Source organism: Myripristis murdjan, chromosome 3, assembly GCF_902150065.1.
Source record: "Myripristis murdjan chromosome 3, fMyrMur1.1, whole genome shotgun sequence".
NCBI classification, from domain to species: Eukaryota; Metazoa; Chordata; class Actinopteri; order Holocentriformes; family Holocentridae; genus Myripristis; species Myripristis murdjan.
The window spans coordinates 17877712-17893648 of NC_043982.1; the positions used below are offsets into that span (position 1 = coordinate 17877712).

The 15937-nt window shown below is 41.1% G+C and overlaps 1 protein-coding gene across 1 annotated transcript in view; it reads left to right on the top strand.

The window, feature by feature from the left end:
* ntrk3b (neurotrophic tyrosine kinase, receptor, type 3b) overlaps nucleotides 1–15937 on the top strand; it is a 186190-nt gene that overhangs the window by 99955 nt on the left and 70298 nt on the right. The window contains exons 9-12 of the mRNA XM_030048588.1: nucleotides 1621–1926; nucleotides 2714–2728; nucleotides 7198–7253; nucleotides 8365–8467. Of these exons, the coding sequence (XP_029904448.1) occupies nucleotides 1621–1926; nucleotides 2714–2728; nucleotides 7198–7253; nucleotides 8365–8467 (480 nt within the window). The remainder of the gene's footprint in view (nucleotides 1–1620; nucleotides 1927–2713; nucleotides 2729–7197; nucleotides 7254–8364; nucleotides 8468–15937) is intronic.

The window sequence follows — 15937 nt, forward strand, 5'->3', positions numbered from 1 at the left end:
TTTTTTCCAAAGCCGTTTTTTCGCTACTCCTCCCACAAATTTGATTCAAATTTCACCAAATTTTACACGTATCATATCTGGACCAGTCAACACAAAGTTACCCTTCTGGAGTTTTGATATGCAATACTGTTTCCATGAAATTTGCCTTTAAAAATTTCAAACTTCATCAAAGTATTTGACAATATACCTGAAACCAGCACAATGATTCTTGATTTTTCTTTCTTTTTTTTCAGAATTTTATCACCAACATTTTGGCTGTTGTAAGTGTTGTAAGTTTAAACAAAATACTCCAGTCTGGCACTCTAAGAAGGTGTGTGGGAACCATGTTTCCCCAGTTGATGCATCCCCAGATTCCAAGTCCAACAGTGTGGCAATTTATGTATGTGGAAATTCTTCTGAAGGTCATATTGAGTCAAAGACTGCCTTTTTATGCTTGGACCCCCTCATTGCCGTTTGCAGCTATATTTTTGTTTGAAATTGTATGCTACACATCAGGCAATTGACAATATCTGTACCATTATTTAAAAAAGTAATATACAGTTATACATAATCATCTCTCTCTCTCTCTGTCTCTCTCTCTCTCTCTCTCTCTCTCTCTATGTCTTACACACACACACACACACACACACACACACACAAACACACACAAATAATTCTGCCAGGGATGGCACTGCAGACAAGGATTCCCTGGGGCAGCTGTAGGGGCGTGTGAATGACAGGCCAGAGTACAGCTGCTAGAGCATGCTGATGATGCACACACACACACACACACACACACACACACACACACACACATATACATATGCACCTCATATACTGGTTCTGTAGGTACAATTGATCACACATGGATAAATAATGCAGGCTCTATTAAAAGTTAGAGACAAAACAACAGCATAGTACCAGAGGGGCATTTGGGATGCAGAGCAGACAGAGGCTGCCAGGTAATGCTGGGTGCCAAATATTTCCTTTTGATGATGTAGCTGCAAGAGTGACTCATCGCAAAGACAAATCAGTGGATGAATTGTTTATGAAATGTATCTGATGGTATTAAAGTGATAAATTGCCTCTCATCTTGTGGATTCGAAGGTGTGTGTTGCATGTCAGGAGTGAGAGGCTGTGAGGTTGTTTATGCAGCGGAGACTCCTCACTCTGTACAGCAGACTGGATTAGAGGGGGATCTATTTCAAGCAAGAGGAGTCCCAGTATCTGATTGTTTTCCTAACAGCCCCAGTATTTTTCTGGCAGTACGTAAGACACGGCAAAAGGCTCACCGCCGCCATCTGGCAAACAAACAAACAAACAAACAAAAATGTCAAGGATGACTTTTTTTCAAAGTGGTTTTGAAAGGGTTTTAACCCGAGGTATGGTCCATTTTACCAACCCATGGAGTAAAACCATTAAAATAACCCAAACTAGTAACATTTCCACAGGATGACAGCATCATGAATACCAGACAGCAGCTCACTGAGATGTGACAATTTGACTTTTTTTGTTGATGCAGGAATTGAAGCTTATTCCGCTGTTGCACTCGTTGTAAGTCGCTCTGGATGCAACATCAGCGAAATGCCTGAAACATTCTTGTCATGTAAATGACAGCATTTTTTTCCTGTCACATTGCAGTTCCACCAGTCATCCTGAGGCTAGCTGAACCTGAGCGGCGCCATGACACTTGCATTGAGTTCACAGTTCGGGGATACCCACACCCCAAGCTGCGTTGGTTCCACGGGCAGAAGGAAATTCTCCAGAGCCAATACATCCGAACTGAGATGGCCTTCTACCAGGACTATCTGGAGGGTTGTCTGACTTTCCAGAACCCCACACACATTAACAATGGCAACTACACCCTGGAGGCCAGCAACCCTCTTGGAACCGTCACCAAGACAGTTTATGGACACTTCCTCATGGCCCCGGACACCGGTGTAGATGGTGAGTGGCTTATTTCTGCTTGTTGAAAGATGGTGTGAATATTCCAGCAGGGACCTGTGAAGGACACTAAGTAGTGTAGACACACATAGGAATATCCATGCAGATATTGCAGCTGGTAGTACAGCTGGTAGTACCACAGACAGTATTCTGCACTGATTATGGGTGATGAGTGATGCATTTCTGGCATCTGGCAGCAATAAAATCCCCATAATCACATTTTCACAGGTATTATGGTTTTTATACAATGATTGCCAAAACATTTTCTGCTGTCTGAAAAGTTTTCTTCTCTGCACTGTACTTACATAAGAGAGAAAACACAGGAGACAGCAAAAAATGGTGCTAAGTCACTCCCGGATTCCCACAAGAATGAGCATGGCAACTAAACCCTTTATTGGGAATTATCATCACAGTCAGGACAGGTCTTTTACCAATTGGATTATTTGGGTTAAACTACCTGTTGGTAGTATCGGTAAATACCAAATGGTTCAAAACAACAAAATCAAATGGGAGCCTTTTCCTAGGAGTTTCTTTATTATTATTTTTATTAAAATCTCCCTTCACACGGTGTAGGGTTCAGGGCTGATCCCCACACATTGGAAAGCAGCCAGGGTTCATCCACAGTTCAGTCAGGTAGATTGTTCACTTACAGTTCATCTTGAGTTCACAGGGAGGGGTGATAAACCCACAAAGGCTGGCAAATTCCTCCCTGTGGTCAATATTCCAAGGTTAATATCTTCTGTCAGTTTATTGACTAAGCATGACGTTCTCTCTGTCTTCTCTTTTGCAGAACTAGTGGAATATGGTGAGTATTTCTATATCTATTTTCATTGTTTTTTGTCTCTGCTTTTGTGTGCTTGTTTGTTTGTGATTGTTCCAACCAATTACAGCCCAATCTATCAGAGCTGGGGTTCTTCAGGAAAACCACACACACAACATCTAATTGTGGATTTCCATCCAAAGCACATCATTTTACATCAGACACTGCTGATCGCTCTGATTACTGCCATGCTTTTAATAAATCAAGGCTATTTTTCCTGGGAGTGCTGGTATTGATCCTAGCGTACAGTTACAAAGAGAGGCTAGTAGCATTGCCAGATGGGCCCTGTGAGTTGCATTAATTTCCAGGAGGCCTTTGCAGAGCATATATGCTCTTTTTAGTCCCCTCCTGCTCCACATTTGTGCAATTGACACCTACAAACTGCCCAGAGCACAGTCTCAATCCTCTAGTGTTGGTCATGTAAAAGTGTTACTGCTGAAACAAATGGACGCCGTGCTGAAAGGCACCTCAAGCTGTAGGAGGAAAGGAGACTAGGGGAGAATTTCACCTTTTTAGATTGGATCACACTGCACACTGGCCAGACAGAGGATTCAAGCTGGCAACATCCTGGTCACAAACCTGTTTCTGTGACCTTGTTAACACTGTGTATTAACATCCATCTCAATTGACCCAATCACAAGTGGAAAGCCCTGACAAATTGGCATCCACACATGATCATGTGTCTCAAAGTGGTCCTCAGTGATTGCTTGTGATCACATTTTGTGAGTACATACACACATAATATATTCCATGCTGGAACTACAGTGTACTTATCTTATCTATCTGTCTATCTTACCAATGTCCCACAATCATCATATTCTCCATCTCTGCCTCATATGGGAAGAAGTTGTGCCCACCACTATTAGAATAACCAAATAACATCCAGGAAAATACTGATGCTGACAGTCATACTGATGTATCCCAGAGACAAATTTGTTTTTTCTTTCTTTATTCTTTTCATTGTTCTTTTCAATCTTTTAAACGGAGCCAGTTACTGTCTCTGTTTGTGATCAGATCAGATTATGTGAATACATACATATATTCCATGCAAATGCCAAATGGTTCAAAACCACAAAATCAAATGGAAGCTTTTGAAAACAATAATGCATAGAAAAAGAAGAAAGACAAACAAAGTTGCCTCTGGAGTGCATCCACCTCCCTGTTTGCTATTGACTTGAGTTGCACCCACTCTGCTTCTCATTCAGATTTTTTTTTTCTGCATGAGGGACACTTTCATTGATTATCTTATGAAGACCCATCTCACCGCAAAAACAAACTTTGTTCAAAATGAATTTTTTTTTAATGAATTTAGTATACACAGTAGTGTGGCCAATGTGGCCCTTACCACGTTTGAAGGTGGTTTGAGTGATCAAATCACAATGCAGCCTGTTCACACCTGTACTACTGACCATTTGTGATCAGCTCACCCAAGACACATGTTAAAACCAAGTGGGAATGGGGTCTCTAACCTCCCGAATATCTTCAGCCTGTGTGGGTCTATGCCCATTCTATTCAGGAAGAGCTGAGTCTTTCCACTGTATGGTGTTTTACACCTGACCTCTTGGCATCCACACCAGTTACAGATCATTACAAAATGGTAGCAAGCAGGGCCAGAGCCTTTCACTTTCAGCTGCAGGGTTTCCATGGTTCCATGGTTCCATGGTTTCCAAAATTCACCAGCCACTTCAAGTGGTTGGCTGTATAGTAGGTGGAAAAAAAATACTCAAAACGATGGTTGGAATTGTGCTAAACTGGTTTTATTGGTTTTTTTTTGTTTTGAATTATTCATTATTTCACCTTCATCAAACTGTTTGAGCATGCTTAGTGTTTTTTTCCAGCCATGCCCTGGCTCACATTCACACTGGGAGCTGCCCAGTACAACCAGAGTCCTCTACTTTTGGTTACTGAGCAGCTCCACTAGACCTTTTTCAGGCTTAGTGCGTTGTTATTCAAAAATGGCTGGGATGGGAGTGTCTCTCTCTATACCCACCTACATTATCCCTGATGGTTGGGGGATTTAAATCTATGACTTAAACAAGCTTGTGCTTTACCATTAGTGAAGCACAAGCTTGTCACCAGAAAGCAGCCGCAGTGTAAACATGCTCGCATTTGTGTGGCGGTAGTTTCCCATCCTGGTAGGCAGCGACCTATAATGTAAAGTGATAAGGGCAGTGATTTTGTTGGAACGATGCTTTGGTCTGCTCCCACAGTGCATCATAAATCTCCTGTGTGTGATGTGTAGTTTGGCCTCAGGCTGTTCTGCCAGCCTCAGTTAACAAAGTGGGCTGGTCTGATCTCTGACCTTCATCAGAGTCTTCCTCCATCTCCATATGAGGCTATTCTTTCTAATCAGCCATGGATTATAAAGCTGCTGTGTGGCTGTGGATGGAGATGGATGGACACTGTATTACTGGCTGCATTAGGGAGACAGCTCACGCACACACACACACACACACACACACACACACACACACACACACACACACACACGCAGATTGTGTGAGGGAAGGGGGTGATGAAGAGGTGGTTAGGTGGTGAGAGTGTGAAACATTATAGTGGCAGTATGTGAGGGAGTTCGGCCACAGAAGTGAGACTGACACGCTCAATGCTATTATGTAATACAGCTGAGAGAGGAGAGAGGAAGGGGACAGAGAGAAGAGACGAGAGGGAGAACAGTGGAGACTGAAGGTTGAGGGAGAGCAGAAGTCATAGAGGGAAGGAGGGATGGAAAGAGAGAAGGAGGAAGAGGAAGGGAGGAGGAGGAGAGGGATGGAGGTAGAAAGAGAGGGGGTGGAAGATAGGACAGGAGGGAAAGGGGAGAGGGTAGTTAGGACTCTCACATACACAGACACTCACAGACGCACTAATACACACACAGTAATGCGCTCCAGTGTACTGTGTGTCTGAGCCAGTGGCAGCCAGTCTACCATGCGGCCATTAATTTGCCCACAATTACTCTCTGATGTCCTGGCTGGAGGCCTCAGACTGGAGTTTCCCCGACACCAGTTCATTTCATTTCATGGCTCTGTCTCCATCCTCCTCCAGTCCTCTCTCCTGTCCACCTGCCAAAACACCATCCTTTCTTTTGCCAAAATTGCTGTTGTTAAAGGTGCATCATGACACATTTTAACATCTTGAAAATATTGCAATTTTTACCTTTGAGACATTAGTAGCCTTTAACTACCACAAATTAACATAGCCATGGCTGAGGAGACTGGCAGCTTCCACACTATATTTAACATTTTCTGCCACTGGGTCAGATTTGGCAGAAAACCTGCAGGATTATGTTACAACATTAAGGGATATTGCTTTATGGCACAAAAAAACAGAGATAAGGCATTGTTCTTTCTCATTGCATCAGGAAGAAATACGATTTATGGGAAATGTGGTCTTATTTGAGAGCCGTACCGCCTAGGCTACCAATCATCTCAACCACGGTCTGATTTGTTTATGGTAATTATGTCAAGGTACCACAAGTAATTTGACATGATGTATTGTTTAAAATGCAACACGTAGTAGTCTTCAAAGGGATATTGGATTCAAACGCTCCCTGGATGAGGGGAATATTGCTACACATGAAGAGTAAATTCATTTAATTTAACCTTTATTTAATACTGGGAAAAAAAACAAAAAAAACATTGAGGAACAATCTTTCTGGATTTACATGTAAGGAAGAGAGTAAAGGAGAGCAAAACACAAACAATGTTATTACTTATTAATTAAACTTTTCACCAAGCTTTAATTGAAACATTCATCAATCATTTGGTTGTGCAGAGACAATTAGTGTAATATGTACTCAGTGAAGTCCACTGGGGAACACTTTAGTTGGCCTTATTCTAGTCTATTAACCTGCATATTAACCTGTGGAGAAGTGTTTTACATACACAGTGATATTATGTATTTAACGAAAACAGGGTCATACATAGGTTAACGCCCTAGAACAAGAAAAAAATATATAGTTTGTTTTGTGTATTTATTCACTGTTGTTTGTAATTTAGTTACTTTCCTACAGGTTAATAGACTAAAAATATGCTATTTTTGTGAATTCTGCTTACTGGTTAGTGCAGTACACCAGTTAATAGTTTACAGTGCCCTTCTGCTAGCAAAGTGGATGTGTGTTATCCTATGGAAATGCATTTATAAGTATAGTGCAATACTCTGCCAGTTGTTTGGTAACATAGTTTAAGACAGGTCAGTACAAGACCACAGTAGAGTGACAATAAGTTCATATAAAAACTGTTGGTGTGGTTGACTGAGTAACACTTTACAATGGCTTATTCCAGTGAGAGGCATGCTGCAATGACATTATAAAAGTGTTGCTATACACAGTTGTGAAATATACTCATTAGGTTATGATATCTTTAGTGTAATAAGCTGTTTGTGTAAACTACAAGATAGGAAAGTTTTATTACTCTGGCAGCCACTAATGTTGGTTTTGTGTGTTTGTGTTCCAGTTACTTCAACGCCATCAGACAGCGACTCGAGCCGACCAGATGAGGATACGTTCGGGGTGAGTTTTCTCCTTAATGATGTTGATGAAACAGCTTCTAAAGACGTTGCGCCTGGAGTCACTACAGAGCTGTGTGTTTCAAATCAAATCTAACTGGTTTGCCGAAGGACCCCAGTTGGAGTTTATGCAGTGTGTTGACATGCGATGCTGAAGCACAGAGACTAGAACACACAAAACAGTGTCAAAAACATTCTTTTAGTGCTGCATGTTTGGACACTAATGATATTTATGATGGTAATGCTATGCTACAGTGGGTGATGTTGTTTTCTAATGTCATGTAATGGGACGTGGAGATGCTGTACAGTATTTGAAACCAAAGCCGGGGAGTTGATCTGATTTAGGGCAGAGCAAGGCTACATCTCCACCACTGTTGCATAAATGAATAATGGATGGCAGGGTTACTGCAACCTCATTACAAGTAATTTGTAATTAGATAATTTTGATTATTCCTACATGCTTTATAGGTAATTACTATTTGGATTACTCAGAAACATGTCCGATTATTGGCATAAACATCATTTTACACAACTTGAAATTACAGCGACTCATGCGAGTCACCATTATTTGATTTTCATTTATTGAGTCTCATTTATTGAGTCTGAAATATGGATGGGGGTGATCATAAGAGACAATCAAATTATACTTTGTAAATGGAAATTGGCTGTCAGTTTTTCCATCTGTTATTTAACCTTCACTTATCCAGATAACTTCCACTGAGATCAAGAATATCTTTTTCAAGGGAAACCTGGTTATGTACAGTAATGATAAGATTGAATCGTGTCACTATAAAGTTGGTGGTACATTTTGTTATTTGTAATCTAAGTATTTCTGTTTCATTGCTGATACTGCACTCATAATAAATCTGGGAACATTGCAAATACTTAAAACCAACACAGACACAACACAACACATTTTACTCTCCTTTCCTTGCAGATTGGAGTAATCATCAAGAAAGCAATAGCTATTAGATTGCATCGCTCAAACGGTACCAGCCACAGGATTGTACTAAATCAGCCAGTGACAGCATTCCTCAGGTTGATCAGGTGATCAGTAACCTGGAAAAGATTTCCTCCCATCGCTGCCTGCCTCTGACCCTATGTTTCTTCCTCAGGTCTCCATCGCTGTGGGCTTGGCGGGCTTTGCTTGTGTTCTCCTCCTCGTCCTCTTTGTTCTCATCAACAAATATGGCCGTCGCTCCAAATTTGGTATGAAAGGTACGTCTACACAAACAGACAGACAGGCAGACAGTCTAGCAGTGTGAGGTTAGCTTTGTCTTCCCCTTTCTGCCAGTTGCATCATCACACAGACCCCGTACTCCCGTCACCCCCAAGCTAATCCTCTCCTCAAAACCATTTTTTTTTCTTTTTACCAGAAAATGTACATATAAAGCCAATGTAGAAGTGGCACTTTTTATTCCTTGTTTACTGATCTACTGTTGAACTTTAGTCAAGGTTATTTTTTTTTAACCTTTTATCTCTTGGTAGGGACAGTACATGATCTGGGAGCTGGAGAATCGTGTTACAACATACTAATTTGGTCCTATACCATTCAACAGAGATTTTTTTCTGCAGTTCCAGTGCAGTACAAATGTAGGAAAAATGCATAATGGCACAAAGGGGAACATTTACAATGGCTACATGCCACCATGCACAAATGCATGTATGTGCAGTGTAGAGCAATCAGAAGGGTTCCTGAATTAATTAGTGGACTTGATGCTGTCGATCAGACTGAGGAATTCAATAGGATTAATATGGATTTTGGGCATGCTGAGCTTTCATTTTGGGCCAGCTCCAGGTTCTGCTTATCTGTCCTGGCGTTGGCATTTTGGAATGGCACGATCCGTTGTAGTGCTGATGTGGGAAGGGAGAAAAGAGGAGACAGGAGAGGACGATAGCAACGGAGGTCTTGTCATTCAGGCTAAGTGTCCAGTCACCCTGGTGCTAACTACAGCTCCTATCAGGTTGCGGGCTGGGTGTTGGTATCTGCTTCCACTTGTCGATTTACTTGGCAGTGTGCTCGTTTCTTTGATTGTCTGGATTGTTCTTACTGCTAGAAAATTGTTGTTATTGTTATTATTATCAATGATAATTTTAATGAAATTATATTGTAGTATCAGGCTGTCAACCCCCCCCCCCCCCCCCCCCCCCACCCCCAAATCATACATGTTCCTCATTTCAAACTGCTAGCATGGTGTAAAGCAGTATTAGCCACCGCCACCCCTTAATTAGGTACTTAGGAGGATTAGGGTGTGTTACTTACCTCGGTAAAGAACTCTCTGCCGTAATTATTTAGGGGTGGCAATTATTGCATCGCCCTAAAGCTGGCTCTAATGAAGGATGAGTCTTCTTGTTAATGAGGCTTTGCAAACCTGTTGGTGAAGTCATGGCAAGTCAAATAAATTTGTAAAGCACTCCCAATGAACAGGTTGGTACTGTGCAGGAAATCCAGATAAAAACTAGACTCACTTGAAAAAGTGGAAGAGGAAAAAATCATCCACATAATGCATTCTGAGAGCAAAGCAGGAGAAGCCCTTGAATGGGTCACAATGCAAGGCTTGGACTTATATGATAAATGACGTCGGCAGGTTCAATATAGCCACTAACCGGTTCAGGTTCAAAGGGCAAGCAGAAGAGAAATGTATATGGTATCTGCAAAATTTAGTACAGGACACAAGATATGAGTTTAACATTTGTAAATAATTGTTTTAAAGCAGAAAAAGTCAAATAGCATACTGAATCTATGCAGACTGAGAAAATATATTCCCATAAGATCTTCAATAATTCTAGACCAGTTGCTGGTAGACAAATTGAATGTCTTTAGCTGAGAAATGAGGTCTGGTGGTCATACCATTTTAACTGGGTTTTGAAGCACAGGTCTTTTTATTCTTCCGAGACCTTGTTTGACCTGCTAACTACAAGATGAAAATAAATATAAAAAGCAAAGGGATTTTAAGACAGTGTGATTCATGGTGTGGAAATTGTGGCCTTTAAAAACAATATGTGACATCTTTTAACAAAACACCTCTGAGAGCTTTTATGAGGAGAAATGATCTGAAGGGCGAAGTGATCATGATACTGCAGCCTGTGATTAAAAGGTTTTAGACCTTTAAGAGAGCTGTCCCTCAGTCAGTTTAATTGTGGCTTTACAAACATCAAATTTAGACCAGCGACAGTGTTATTGCTTAGGTTTAATGAAAATTGATCACACCTATGTTGAATATTTGACAAAGTCAAATTATTACCTCAGTTGTTGGCTGTAAATTTTGATGTACTTATATCTTTATTTAAAAAAAAAAAAAAAATAGTCATATCTAGGATGAAATTATAATGAAAAAAGCCATAGGTTTTTTCAGTGCAATCAACACATTAGATTGATTATCTTTATTTAAGCCTGTGCTCATTTATTATTAACACAGTATCCATACACACACACAAACACACATATGGCTGGTATCACTTTTTAATGCACTCATGTTGATAAAACATCTGTAATCTGAAGACAAACCCTCCCTCTCGACGTCACCGTCATCTGTAGACAGATTTCTGTCGAGGCTGGCACGTCTACAAGATGGTACAGGACGAGGATGTTCCATTTGTCTGAGAGGATTTGCCTCCTCCCTCCTTTCACTTCATCTCGTCTCAGTTGTTTCTTGTTTCCTCTGTAAAGTTTTACTGAGGAGTCAAGGATACAGGATAGACGATACAATCATCTTGTTGCACCCTTGTTGCACCCCACCAAAAAAGAGTGTTTTTAATGTCAGTGTAAAATGTTAATGACTAAAATGCACACAAATGATTTAACAACATGTTAAATTATTGTTTGTTTTAAAAATGTAGATTACTTATCAAACACACCTAACACTTCAGCTACCAATGAATGAGCAGTAGTATGCATATGATAACATAGATTGAAAAATAAGCCAAAGTGATACCTCTTCTATGAATAGACAAGCTAAGCCAGTGTGCTGCTGTTAGCCAGTGAAAATAGAGCGGAGTGGCAACTCTTCGCTTTGTTACACAATCTATGTCAGTGCACTCTGCCTTTTGGACTCGTACGGTGCCGGTGCAGTTGTTGGAATATTTTTTCTTGGTGGTGCAGGTGCAGGTGAAACGACTGGAGGGGTTGCGCCACCCAGATTTGCTTCCCTTCTCCCAATGCGTCAGACCTGAGAGCCCTGCCTCAGTTACCAAAACATAAGGCTAGCAAGCTATTGAGGCAAAACCTCCTGCACGGTGCACCGATGGAAAAAAAGACGTGCACTTGAAGACTGTACCATTTCAGGGAATGGGGGGAATATTTTTTTATTATCAACCTTAATTTTTGCGCTGTGTGTTGTCAGCGTATAGGGAGCGGCGGCCCTGATGGTCTCTCTCTAGTCAGCTCAACTTGCACACACTACGAGTATCTTTGACACGGCTGAGTGGCGAGTAAGCCTGCGCATCTAAGGGCCTACTGGCGCATTGTTGCCACCTATCTGTCTGGACATGGAACAACAGTAGATTACAAGCAAAAAGGGGAGGAAAAAAAAAAAAAAAAAGATCGGCCGGCCGCCGGTCAACTGGCAGCACCGGCCGTTCTGGTATTCTCCAGAACGTCCAGATGGCCAGTCCGCCCCTGCCTAGTAGTATTTACCCTATATCTCAGTTCAGGCCAACATTGATGCAATTCTTTCTATCAGTTTCTTTCAGCCAATTGGTTCATTCGAATCGACATAATTTAAAACTGAGTCATGGAGAATTAATCGTTACATCCGTAGAGGAGAGACATGGGAGGCCACCTGCCAAATATTTCTGCTCTATGAATGCAGCCACTTTTGGCAGAGAAAAAGAGGAAAGAAAGAAAGAAAGAAAGAAAGAAAGAAAGAAAGAAAGAAAGAAAGAATTCCGGTGGGCTCCATAATAAAAATAATAGAACTTGAATAATGCGAACAAAGGAGCAGGTACATCACAGACATTGCAAATACAAGGAGCCAGAACTTGAGCCTCTCTGTTTGTGTGTGTGTGTGTGTGTGTGTGTGTGTGTGTGTGTGTGTGTGTGTGTGTGTGTGTGTGTTTGTGTGTGTGTGTGTGTGTGTACACCAGTGTGTGTGTATGTATTAGAAACGATTTCATTGTTTACAAAGCTTCATTGCTTTATAATACAGTATCCACAGAAACTGTCATATTTGTTTGGATTTAAAGTACTTTTTATCAAGTTGGTGACAGTGTGTTGCACAGAGCAAGCAAGTTGAAAACAAAGAGAGCGGATTACAGTGGATATTTACAATATCCACTGTAAAAACAAAAGATGTTCTTTTGCAATCACATGTTTTACTAATTTTCCTTTAAGGTACAATCCAGTGTGTATAACAAAAAACAATATGTTAGCACCTCCACCCACCACAAGCAATAGCATCAGCCTATTTTCCTGCACCCACACTGACACTCAAGAAATTGTGCAAAATGGAAAAAAAAAAAATTGAAGAAAATAATCTTAAATGTAATTTTTTTCTACATCAGTTTTATGGCTACAGCACTGAATACACCCGTGCTATAGAAATATCTGGGGAAGGGGAGGAATATAATGGTGGGTTGAGAGTCTAGAAGAATCCTATTTTTTGATTCCTTGTCTTACCCAGGGAGTGGTTGGAGATAAAACTCTGGACCAGTAAGGCAGCAAGCCCTCCAGAAGTCTGTCTCCACACCGCTGCCTTATTCTTCTTATTACTCCCAAAGGAAAGGTGGTGCTGTTTCATTTTTCTGGCAGCGCTCAGAACCTAGCATGTTTTAATGCTCACAGCAGTGAGCAGCTACAGTAGGCGTTATTTCAGCTTTTAGCAAAAGATTGATTCAAATAGAGTTTCTCTAGTTTACCAGCAGGAAAGGTCAAGCCAGTGATTTATCTGCATTTTTTTTAGCTTTCCCCATGCAGCAATATCTGACTGAAGAACATGCAATTTTTTAGCAATACCTTGTTTCATACAGTACAGTGTAATGCAATTTTTATACAATTCCATTCTTTATACCTCAGAGCTGCCCAGTACAACCCCAGTGTTACTGCTGGCCACTGAGTAGCTCCCTGACACCTATCTTAGATTACCTGTTTGGCTCAAGGGCGCCTCAACGGCATTTGCTGAGGGAGGGAGGAGCATTTTTCATTCTTTTTTCTCAGCCCAAATTTCCCCTGGAGCAATTTGAGGTTAGCTGCATTGTTCAAGGCCACAAATAGTTTTATAAATTTCTGTAATAGAGCACTAAAAGGAAGCACACTGAAGGTTGAACACATTACAGCCATTACCACTATTTCAGTTTCAGACTTTTTCCTTGGTTTTTCTCCTAACGGTAGTGTTGTGGGAAGAATGTACTGCAGCCTGCGCTGTGCAGGATAAATATTCCATTCGGTTACTGCACTGGTGCAGCTTGTTGTTGCCATAACACTCAGTTCAATGCATTTTTGTAACAGCAAGAAGCTTTCATTGTAAGTGCTACCATGATTCCTCCTCACATTCCCCATTGCCCAGTCAGTGTCTTTGCACTGCCAGACTCTGGGAAGGTATGTCAGTTTGAAAGTATCCACTGTCATTGCAAGTGACTGAAGACTTGATTTCAAAAAGGGTGATGTCAGTATGGCCTCTTTCAGGATGTCATGCTGTACTGCACAAAGGCTTGATTTGTCTGATGTGTGTTTTTCCTTCTCCTCTTGTGGAGAATCAGCTGCAAGGCCTGAAGAAGTCATTACCTCTGGATGGAGCCATATTGGATTTCCACTCCACTAAATCACTGTTGCTCTTTTGGTTGTTGGAGTTTGATCACCGACCGTTTCTGGGCATCCAGTAAAAACCCTGTTGAATTTTTTTTTTTTTTTTTTTTATATATAGTTGGAATAGGTGTGTGTGTGTGTGTGTGTGTGTATTTGTGTGGTTGTACATGTGTGTCTGTGTGTGTGAGTACTATATTCAATTGATTTGCTGGCCTCTGAAGGCTCACTGCCAGATATGTCCACGAGGTAGCTTGCATTTACAGCTCTGAATGATGCACTGCCGCTCTGTTTGTGTGGGTGTAATTATGGGTTTATGAAAGATAGTTCATCTTTCTTGTATGGTGTGTGTGTGTGTGTGTGTGTGTGTGTGTGTGTGTGTGTGTGTGTGTGTGTGAGAGAGAGTGAGAGAGACAGAGAGAGAGAGAGAGAGACCCATAGCACCCATAGAAAACCTGTTGCCCTGGTCAATATGTTGTCTTCTTACATCTTCTTCATTTGAACAGCAGGCTCATTGCTCATGTTGGGATTCACTCCAGTGGGTTTTGAAGCCTCTTTACAGAGAGTTTTTTTGTCAGCAGGGAATCAGTAATTCTCGTTTGGTTGCTGATCATAGATTCAGAAAAAAAAAAAAAAAAAAAACAGTCACCATACCAGTAATCAGTATGATTTCTCTCTCTCATCTTTTCCAAAGTTCTAACAGAAAATTGCATCACCCCTGCTGCTGTAGATACAGGCAGTGTATTCCTGTATATATAATGTAAAGCCAAAAATGCACAAGCAGCGGAATGATAACGGTCGCCTTTGCCCTGCAGATTACCATCGACCTACATTCATGCAAGCAGCATTTTTATTGGTCTTGAGCGGACTGACTTTTCCTCAGTAGTATCACTCAATGGGCTGTTTTGATGCCTAAGGCTACCCTATAGACAATATTTATTAAAAGTTGGGCTGTGTGCTATTAATTCACATTTAATTTTAGGTACAGATATTTTTTTTTCATAAGTAAACTGCTTATATTGATTTTGTTATGCGTGAACACAGTAGAGTTAAGCCACAAGTTTGGTAGTACACAAAACCTACACAATCTACAGTGTCGGCTTATCACAATATATGATGTATTTTCTTGTGTTTGGTTATGTTTTTTTATGGCTTTCCGCAGTGGACGGTGAAAAATAGACGTGTGCAGGTTGCAGGATGTCTCCATGACCACGCCCATTAGCACGGGAGCTGAAACAAAGCCATCCATTCTGTGCTGGCTCCGCTTGCTGTCTGTAGCAGCCCTAAATCATTTTGTCATTTTATATGCCTCCTACTATTAAATCTCTGTGAAATAATGGTCTGATGCTGCTCACTTTTTGTAATTGATCTTTTTAACAGACCACAGTGGGCAGCAGTGTGGCTCAGTGGGTAGCACTGTCATTTCACAGTAAGAAGGGCATGGGTTCAAACCCTGGCTGGCTGGCCCTGGTCCTGGAGTTTGTGTTTTCTCCCCATGTTGGCATTCACCTGACCTGCATATCCAAAGACAGGTCAGGTGAACTGGATACTCTAAATTTCTCAGAAGTATGAATAGGTATTTGTCTGTCTATGTGTCTGCCCTGTGATGGACTGGCGACTTCCCCAGGGTTTTTCCCTGCCTTCTACCAATGAATGCTGGGATAGGGTGCAGCATCCTCGTGACCCTGATTAGGATAAGTGAATAAAGAAAATGAATGGAGTCTCGACAGTGTCCAGTGTGCAATTAAGTAGGCAGACTAAAAGTCGTATTAAAGCTAAGGAAATACTAGAGTTAAAAAAAAACAACAACAACAACAACAATGTTTTGTTAAACATGATGATTGATACCCATTAAGAAGTACCATCAACATTTGGAGAAGGGCGATCAGTAGGTTTTCCAGAGGTGTCACCGAATGCCCATTACAGTCTATGCAACTGTTAACACCCCG